Consider the following 10,282-nt stretch of genomic DNA (forward strand, 5'->3'; position numbering starts at 1 on the left):
CAGTAAGGGGAATGGGCGCGTTGCGCCAGTTTGGTCGAGGCACATTTCGATTGTGAGTCAGTGAATGCATGACGCGCAAAAGTGTCTGAGCCGATGGCAATCACTGTCCGGGATCAATCGGAGATGTTGAAATGGAATTATGCACGTGATGAAAACCAGATTAGTTTATATAGTCGTAATTCGCCAGCTGCTTCGGGGCACTAAACTTTAATATATTTAAAAGTACTTAATATTCAAATAAGTGGTTCTATCACAAAAGATGACTAAGTATGTTCCTGTTTCATAACCGTTGAACCATACTGAGTGGCCAAAATATATTTATTCATCATACTGATCTTTTTCCTCTCTGTATCATTTTAGTTAACTTTTTTTTTCTCTGGAGAAGCGGAAAACTGCAAGAGATTACAATACTTAAACTTTTTGATTTATTAATGGGCAAAAACTCAACAATGCCTGGGATTAGCTGGAGTGAGCAAAAAAATGATGGTATTGAGATTATGCTATTCAGTATATCGTAGAGAGACGCCGATCTAAAACCTACAACCATACACATACATAATACTGACACTTTAAGCAATATTCGATTCCACAAGGCTGACAAATAAGTTCTCAAAATATGTACTACTATTGTACAATTCAGCACACTCACCGGAAGGTTAAGTAAGTCCACACTGGAAACAGGCCGCAACGACCCCCTTCAGCATCACCAAAAGAACAAAAGAATAGTATTTGGAGAACTTTCTCATTGGCATTTGTATTGTGGAATGAGAGACTAAACATATACCTATACCTTCTTAAGTAACCAGCGAATCACAAATCACTGAAGGATGATCACCTGGATTCGATTCCCAACCCTGCCCCTTTTATTAGGGGTTTTTCTATCCCGAAAAGAGGCAACCGACCATAAGATTAAAACCTCTATAATCGAAATAAAAAATGAAGCATGACGTATCCTATAAACATGCGCCGAATCAACTAGTCAAAACTCAGCTACTACGGACAACCACAGACTAACAGACATAATACTATGAGGAAATTCCCTGAAAAACATCGATCCGAAAATTTTCCCAGAACACTAGCAGCACCTTTTATTCACGGTCCCAAACACTCATTTTCTGGTGGGTTGCCCCTCAGGTTTGGGAACAATTTTTTACTTGTGGTATATCCCCCATATGCTAGTTCATATTGTGTCAGTGGAGCCATAATTGCAAATGTGACCACAGTCCCAACTACAAATATATGACCGTTAAAGCGGGCGAAGCATTGTTTTCGAGTGTTATGTCTGTTAGTCTGTGGGACAACTCTAACAAGCAACCACCGACACATACAGATAAACCACAAACAAGCATCCAATCAACTAATAGTGAAGAGACAACTACTACGACTAAACTTCTAAACAAACAAAGAGAATCACCAACAAAGAAGCAAAAATCTATAAAGATGAATAAGAAACAAATTATAATCTGACCGTGAACAGTAAGAAAGCAGTACTGATGACGTCATGGACGTGAATGATAACGCGTGGTAGACTGCAACCGGTAGTCTCACCGTAAAGGGAGAGGATCTCAACACGCAGCAGCAAACTGTCAACATGTTTCGTCAGACAGACGTTTTTAGTATTTTTAGCTAGTATATATTCGCTACTGAAATTCCGTATAAATCGGATACCTGAAACACGTTTGTAGGTGGCGCAGTGATCGATGCAATGCAGTTGGAGTGCAGCTATCAAACGCGTGTAGAAAATTGTTGCGTAGATGGCAATAGCAAAACACGGATTTTCAACGTTAATCAATTTAAAAGTTTACACAGGTTTTTAAGGACATTTTGTTCTAGCCTTAATGTCTGTTATCTGTGATTACACCAAATTCAGTGAATCGAGAGACCTTTCAATAAGGTTTGTTATTTTCTCATAATGTTCACAAAGAGCAAAATACACCGTTGAAAGATTAAGCCAGCATAAAAACACTGCAATGCTCGCATCGCACAAAGAAAAAAATTGAAAACGAAAAAGTTCGAACGCATATTAATTTTGGTGTATAGCCCTTCAGAGGTGCAACAAATGCCATGTAAGTTAAATAGTGATTAAGTTTGTTAGGAGGCGACGTTAAACAATCATCACTGCTTTTCCGCCAGTAGAGCTATTGTTCACAAAAAGAACACTCTTTTTTCTATTGTATGGAGCCACGTAGCCACGAATTACCACATGATTAGATTTCGACAAACGTATGATTACGACGCAAAAGCCACCTGTCAAAATTTTCTTTGAAAATACATTTCTAGCCGAACACAGTTCACAGCAATTAATGAAAGAGAATACGTCTGTCTTTTGTTTACTACCAACATCAGTGATTGACGAGTAATGGTTTGACCGAAATTTCCATTCAAAGCTAATTTTCACAGTTGGCTTATACGCCCTATTATACTATGTCTATCGCGAAATATAAAATGAAAGAATGATGGTTTTCACGGTAAGTGCAAAGATCGTTTTTATTATTTTGATATGATGTGAGGTGTATGCCATCCCTGCTTCATGAACATAAATACTTTTTTTCAGCACCTTGGCAAAATCGCGCTCGAAAAGCAGCTGCCGGAAGGTTACGAGTTACCTTTGTGGAACGAGTCCAAGTTAAACTAATCTAGAAAAAAAACTCTAAAAACAAAACGTCCCGGCATTATATGGCAACACGTCCAACGCTGACATAGGCCCTTGTTCGATTGGATTCCTTTTTGACAGCTAAACTATCCTAAAGTCTCCGCAGTTCTCTTTCTAGATTTTTTTCTGTACTAAATTTATTGAAAAAATTATTAACTACACTATATGAAAGTAATTGATATTATTGACTAAAAGTAGGTCTTGTGACAAAAAACTATTCGCCTTAAACAATCCCAAGCATTGCACAACCCATAAGTTGACTGAGACCCATGGTCAATTATCGTAGTACCGCTTCTTCATAGCACGATACTTCCGCAGGCTGTACAACGCTTCGATCTCCTTAATCACATACTCGCCCAGGCTGATCGCCTTCTCGATCTTCCCCGGGTTCGTTTCGGTGCTCTGCCGCTTGAAGGCGCCGTAGCACTTCTGTCGGAATTTTTCCGCTCCACCGGGGTACTCACGTCCGAGGTACTGGAGCTAAAATTTGAATATGATTTACTTTTCCGTGAAATTTGTGGTACCGTCGAAAGCAACATAAATTACCCGCTTGTAAAGATCCAGAACACGTCTTCTGTTGATGTTGGTGGACATCGCACCGATGAGTGGCAGTTCGTCACAGGTGACCTTCGGAGCGATGAAGCGCTAAAGCGTAGATTTTTTCCTATCCAAGTTACAGTACACCGTTGGTAATCAATGGGCTCGTGCGATGTTGTTCGCCTTGTTGTGTACTACACTAGGAAGCAATTAACTAGATATCGATAATTCTATCATAGTTTCAAAATTAGCGACCAAAACTAGCGAACAGTCTTAAACAGATATGAGGTTGAATTTTCTTATAATAAATCTTTTGATTATCACTGTTGTCAGAAGTTCTTTGCGACTCTATCACAGCTGTAATGTCGTTGATTATCGCACAGTGTGTGACCAAGTGCGACTGTGTGGACACAATCGCATGCATATATGAACGTCGCGGAAAACTTAAAAATAATTCGAAATGTAGCGTTTTTTCAAGTTGGCGAACAGATCGAATTATCATTATTTTGTTTACTCCATACGAATAAAATTAAAATGTGCGAATGGATATAAAACAAAAGATGTGCTCATCAATCATTTTTAAACATTGTGTACCGCTTCCAATGCTTATAGTGCGCTTACACCAGCTGTTTGTACCGGTGTGATGCTCTGCGCCTCCGTCAACCAGTAAAGGCAAAGGCAAGTATGAGGGGCGTAGTTTACCGTTGCGTAGGGGTACGCTTGCTTACAAACGGAAAACACGTACAATCTGCTGTATATATATGAAAACAAATACTAGCATCAACAGCAAAAAGGGTGAATAAGAAGCGGGCGGTCGAATACAAGTCGTTATACGGTGGTTTTCATAGCCGTTGGCAGTGTAACATCTCGATATCAGTATGAATTCCATGCGCAAATCAAATGCAACAACCGATTCTGAGTCAGAATCGGTTGTTGCATTTGATTTGGAATCCATAACGACTCCATTCAGAAATCCGAACCGGTTCCGGAATAAGTTTAACTGGGGTGCACTCAGTGCACGCTGAAGGTTAATTTTATTTGTTTTTCATTTTCATTGCTTTGTGAAAGAAATTAGCAATACTTCATGAACTCTTCGCCACCTTGAAACGAAGGGTTAGCCGGGAAAAATAAATCTGAGCCAGAGTAATAGTTAACTAAGACTTTTTAAATATTTTGTGAAGAATCAATTAATTCCAAAAAATTGAACCTATGCTTCTTCCCACCAAACCCGGAGAAATTGATGTAAAACCCGGAGATCGCTCCCGAAAACCGGAGTCTCCGGGTCAAACCCGGAGGGGTGGCAACTATGCATCGCGTCTGACTCTGGATGATGATCGGTTCCAGAATTTGTTTTCAGATGACGAATTTCAGCGGTTAGAGCAGTTATTTGGCTTCGAAGGTCTGAAATGTCCTGATCGGACCTGGATGTGACCGCAACATGTTGAGGTGGATTCTCCAACATTTTGTCTACCATTTCCGCCAACTTTCAAATAGTTCCGTCGCTTATGGTAAGAATATCTTTGGTGCTAGGTATTCGCAGAAGAAATACCATTTTAAGGAGCTCGTCTGAAACATTTAATCCATCTGTTAACTCTTGCATTTTAGCCAAGAGGTGAGTCGGACGCATGTCGCCTAAATTACAGGACCCGAGTAAACGCTCTAGTCTGCCTTGAGCCGAAACTTAGAAGCAGGCAATCAAACGTTCCTTAACCGCTTCATATTTTTGCTCTTCTGGTAGGTTGGTAACAAGGTCCGTGATGTGGCATATGACGGTCTGGTCGATCTTGTTCACAATATGATAAAATTTCGTGTGGTCTCGAACAATGTTCGCCAGTGTAAACTGAGGTTCTGCCTGAGCGAAGCACATTACCAGATCGGTTTTCCAGAATTCCGGAAGCTTGACTGAAACTGCAGTAAGAGCTGCGTTATATGCTTCTTGCATATTTTGATCGACTTTTTTATTAGCACTCTTTTTCCGCGTCGGGGTTACCAGTGTGGGGCCGTTTCGGAGATCGCAAATAAAACGACCGCTTGTTTCGAGAAACACGAACGAATGAAAAAACTGATTTTTAATAAAATCTTTCCTCTCCACTCTTGACAGCTGTAACGAGGAGTGCGCGTATCTGCATTTAGCGTCATCACACCATCAACAACCACCAGACGTTGTAAATGGTGGTGCGAAGTGACTAACTGGACCAGATACGAGAAATAGGTAATGGATTACATCGCCAATATCCGGGTCTACTCACCAGTAAACCTCACGGATTTGACCGCGTGTGTAACGAATAATATTTCCCGAATAAGATAACTAATTCCCAGCATAGCAAACCATTAGTGGAAATCAGAAGTAGCTTAAATTTAAAAAAAAAAACGCAAGCTGAAACAACGAATTCTCAGAAAGATGCCTTTCGATCGTCTTAGGTAGCATGAACGGTCCCCAGAGCTCAGGAAATAATTTTATTTCAAAAGCAACGATGGACAGCTGGAAAAATAACCTAGAAAACTAGCAGAAGCATGTCTGCAGAAGTCCACTGAAAAAGCACACAAATTAGGTAGGCACTTTCAGAAACTGTTAGCGAATGAATCGATAACCCAAAGTTCTTGAAAAAGGCAAAACAACCTGAAGAAACACCCAACTTAATTCTCATCAGACTCAAGACACCAATACAACAGAGTTGTGTGAGGTTATGCACTCCTCCGATACAATAAACAATAAACTATCGAATTTGTGTGAAGTGTTTTTTCCCGAAACTACTTCCCTGTCCGACGGGATCTATATTTTGTTCAAGGTGAGACTCGACCTGCCCCAACATTATGAGATTTCTTTTACACAAAAACAATGGAATGACTTTTATAACTTTTTATTTTTACTATCACACGATTGATACTTATGTTTGAACTTATTTCTGTTACTTGTAAAACGTATTTTTTGCGCTGCTATCTTAACTAGTAAATAAATAAAAAAATCACAACTATAAAACAGGAAGGACTAAAACTGGATACTTCTCTTCGTCGTTTTAAATGCAAGGATAAGATTTTACAAATAAATTTTCACATCGTTGGTTCCACTCTATACTAACGTGTTTGTTTTGAAAATTGCTAGTAATAATATTCCATCCAATTCGATCAAAAATGTAGAAAAATAAGAGAGAAAACTACAATACACGTGTTGGAAGAGAACTGTTCTCTTCAAATACAGAAGCAACGTATCACAGGTTGAAACATTATTTCCTAAAGGGATTTAGAATCCCTCCCCTATTCACGTTGTTTCAGACTTGCCACAAATCATTACTATTTTACGATCGCATTTCCGTCTAACCCCGCTCAAGTTTTTCACAACGCTCAAATACCCTTTCAAGTTATTGTTTACTTTTGCGCTGCCTGTGGAAACATACCAACTTAGCAACTATTGGGAGACAGTATTTAGGCAAACAAAAAGAAACGTGTTCAATTTGTCATATTCAAATCAGTAGTAACAGCATTTTCAAGTTTTAGTTTGTTAGTTTTTTTGTACGATTTTTCCTGGTTTTTTTTGCTTCGCTAACTGTAGGCTTACTAGGTCAGAATATTGACTGCAGCAACAATTTGAACCTGTCTGAGCGCTACATCTGGCAAATGACATACATATGTATCTATCTGTTACTGAACTAAGGAACTATGTTTTGCACTAATTCATAATAGTATTTCGTTTTTTTGTGTTCATAATACTCACCAAACTGAATCTATTAAATTTGTAATTTTTCTGGATTTTGCATCGAAAATAAGACTTCTATGACAAGTTCAGTTTTTTCATGAAATCATAATTGACGAGTGTAATTGTAATGAATAATGCTTCCAAAGATATGTGTCTGGTTCTAATTCGTGTGGTACAGGTTTTTTTTTGGTAAATTTATCATCTGTGTGCTTTTGTGAAATGATTCCCAAGAGTACATTCGAAATACACACTTTAAAATCGAGCTTTGTCGAAAAACGAATTTTAATTAATAACTTTTCTAACGTTGAGAAACATGCAAATATAAATATTTTTGCAAACCCCTGCCACTCTAAGACGAATAGAAGCAAGTGTCACATATATAAAAAAAATAAAACGTGTAGATCGTATCATAAACAGACAAATTCGTTGTATAGTATTTGGATTTAAAAAAAAAAGATAAAATTTCACCAGTTACCAGATAATCTAACAATCCCAAATGATTTTAATTTCCTATTGCAGACTTATTTTTATTCTATAGACACAATAAGCTTCCAAAACAAAGAATTTGTCGAATATTATTTAAATAACTCTGCCAGTATCTGAAGCGCCTTGCAAAAATATACAAGTCTGTTACATTTGTTTTTTTTTTTGCATTCATTCATTAATCTCGAGTCTGTCGCAGCGATCGTGATCAAGAAAACATATGTATGGTGTGTTCGTCATCCAATAAGCTTTAACCTTTTCTTAATGCATTTACATTCTTCCGTTCTTCGTTCGTAATCCGGTCAGTGTTCCGTAAATTGTAAGTCCTCGCAACAATACTCAACGTTACTTTTCACAGAAAAGTAAACGCAATTGTAACAATAGTGGAAGCGTGCTTCTGTTTGGATCTTTGTTTCTTTTTGTTGTATCTGATTTTTTATGTATGCAACTTGAGTATTCTTTACGTTTGGCCTACCTCTGGAGTGTGTGTGTTGAAGAGAGTGAGAGATCGTGGATTCGGCCTAAGTAGAAGTTGGCGGAATTTTCAGTGGCACAAATTCCACCGCCAAAGGATTCAACGTAGACGTTTCGACATCGACCTTTCGTTCTCTGCTGATTTGTAGCACAGACAGGGCACTGCACAATTCCTTCGAGCTAATCAAATAACACATGTAAATTCGAAAATAATATCAAGGTTTTTGTTGAAAAATTACCTCTCCGATGACTTCGTAGAATCATTCTGCAACTGATAAGTTTCCTGTTCCTCATTTTCTTGAGCTTCAAGCTCGTCCCGAAGCATTGCTTCAATACATTGCTCCATTAGAGCTTCCTCCTCTAATCGTTGCATCTCTTGCTTGTCAAACTCTTCTTCGTTCTCCATCCACATGTACTCTGAAAAATCCTCATCATAGTTCGGCCCTCCCGACGAGCTGTCTTCGTTCGGGGGCGTCATATAACCCTCCGGATCCGAATCGTAGCTGTCGCTGTAGTTACCATTAGTTGAATAGCCATTGTTTGAGCTGCCTCCGCCAATATTAATATCTGGCATCTTCATTTTCATGCTCTCTATAAAGAAAAATAACTCGCTTCAGCTATTATTGCCCTTCAAAACTCACACACGACCACGTCGACTGAAAAGCAGAACTGAACAGTAAACACAACAAGACAAGATAGTCGCGTAAATAACTCAAACGTAATAAAAAATAGCCACCAAAAAGCAGGTAACAGTCTTCCGCTGAAGGACTCGACGCTCACATCGGTCATTCATTCCTCTTCATTCATATGCACGTAATAATTTGCGTTCGTGTATGTCCTTCTGAACTTGAAAAGCAAATGGATGAAAATTCACATCATATCCAATTTCCGCGTGAAAATTGGTTTTGGCTAAACCTTCCACTACCTGCGGTCAACGTTCGCTCAGAAAAACTTCAGTTTACGATAAAAACCCGTATTTCCAACCAGAAAATATTTTCCAATGGCTTCCGTTCAAATACAGAGCACCATTACGCATTTACGAACCATTACAGAAATACGAAAGTGCACTATATAGCACCAATCTGTAATCCGTTGCTTACCTGACACCGTAGATACACAATTTATAATTACTAGAAATTCCAAAATTTAAGAAAATATACCGAAAATTTAAGACACTATTAAATTTGGAATAAATCGATATAAAAATCAAGTTTCACCTTTTTGCACAAAAAGTAAACCTGCCTGCTTTGTTTTTCACCTTTCCTTTTGTCAAATCAACAAGACGCGGTAGATAAATAGAGTAAAGGTGGGATTTGCTTGGTGAATTTGTTTAATACCGCGCCGTCTAGAAACGATTCCGAGAAACTTCATTCAATAATTCTCGCCTTCTTTCAAAAGGGCCAATTCGCTCTCAATCGTAAAACTTATCCGCTCGACGCGCCAACTAGATTTCATTATTATGATGAAAGTACCCAACTCGCCCACTACGCACACTAAGATCTCGCATTTTTATACTACCGCCCTCCCCTTAAGCCCACAAACGGTTTGTTTTCCTTCCAATTCGCAGTGCAAATGATTTGTTTTCATCCCAATTTAAACGTCAAAACGTCACAATACTAACGCAGCTGGATAAGTCTATTGTGTTTTCTATCAACTTCAACCTAAGGGTAATGTATAAAAAAATTTGCATCAAATTAGAAAAAATGCATTTAATTTCCATTTTTGCATCAACTTTGAACTCCCTCGCAGAAAAGTTTGTTCCACAAACGTCCTACGCTGATCGACTTTGCTCGACCTTTTTGTGGAATGTAGGGCTAGTTTTTCCCAAAGAGAATAGGGAAAGAGACGAATAGTGTGAAGCCAAAAATACCTTATTGAGCAGACCAATCGTGCAATGTAAATAAACATTACTCATGCCTGAGTTGGAGGAGATAAGTATTGAACTTCTATCAAAAAAGAAATTTGAATTTTCGTCAGAATTTAGTTCAATCGTGATTGTAAGGTGCATTCTAGAGTATATGTATGAGTAAAAATAAGCTTTAGAATTATTTCATCTCTTTGTTTCGAAATGCACATCGTTTGATAAACAAATCCATCGATCGACATACGGTTTGTTTTCAAAATATAATAGGAGTCATTTAAAGTGCTGCCTGTAGAAGCGGTTGCCAAAATTCTAGTGTTGAAATCATCATAAAGGGAGTGTTGCCGTTTTGACTGATTTTCACTCTTCGTCTCTTTCACTATTCTCTTTGGTTTTTCCATAGGGTTTTGACGTCTTACACGCAACGCAAAAGACATTGCACGCAACGCAAAATACATTCTGAATTTCCATTTTGATGGAAGTAAATGCATTTAATTTCGCTGATTTTTAAAAATGCATCACAAGTGATCTGCCCCTAGACTTCAACATAATTTTTCCCATCTAAACCATTTCAGATTGA

General features: G+C 38.3%; 2 protein-coding genes across 3 annotated transcripts; both read right to left on the reverse strand.

Moving 5' to 3' along the window:
• Positions 1 to 2,460: 2,460 nt before the first annotated feature.
• Positions 2,461 to 3,292, reverse strand: LOC131676816 (electron transfer flavoprotein regulatory factor 1). Its single transcript, XM_058956156.1, has 2 exons — positions 3,200 to 3,292; positions 2,461 to 3,133 (listed from the first exon to the last, which is right to left on the reverse strand). Exons 1-2 carry the CDS (start codon positions 3,245 to 3,247, stop codon positions 2,927 to 2,929), a joined length of 255 nt encoding a protein of 84 aa, XP_058812139.1. The 5' UTR covers positions 3,248 to 3,292; the 3' UTR covers positions 2,461 to 2,926.
• A 2,743-nt stretch (positions 3,293 to 6,035) lies between these two features.
• LOC131676817 (polyadenylate-binding protein-interacting protein 2) lies at positions 6,036 to 9,150 on the reverse strand. 2 transcript variants are annotated; one of them, XM_058956157.1, is made up of 4 exons: positions 9,059 to 9,150; positions 8,942 to 8,971; positions 8,081 to 8,432; positions 6,036 to 8,021 (listed from the first exon to the last, which is right to left on the reverse strand). In XM_058956157.1, the coding sequence occupies exons 3-4, from the start codon at positions 8,425 to 8,427 to the stop codon at positions 7,889 to 7,891; spliced, it is 480 nt and encodes a 159-aa protein (XP_058812140.1). In that variant the 5' UTR covers positions 8,428 to 8,432; positions 8,942 to 8,971; positions 9,059 to 9,150; the 3' UTR covers positions 6,036 to 7,888. The 2 variants fall into 2 exon arrangements, with proteins under 2 accessions (XP_058812140.1, XP_058812141.1); XM_058956158.1 differs by lacking the exon at positions 8,942 to 8,971 and having other exon boundaries at positions 9,059 to 9,148.
• Positions 9,151 to 10,282: the final 1,132 nt, after the last annotated feature.

This window comes from Topomyia yanbarensis, chromosome 1 (assembly GCF_030247195.1).
Source record: "Topomyia yanbarensis strain Yona2022 chromosome 1, ASM3024719v1, whole genome shotgun sequence".
Lineage (NCBI taxonomy): Eukaryota > Metazoa > Arthropoda > Insecta > Diptera > Culicidae > Topomyia > Topomyia yanbarensis.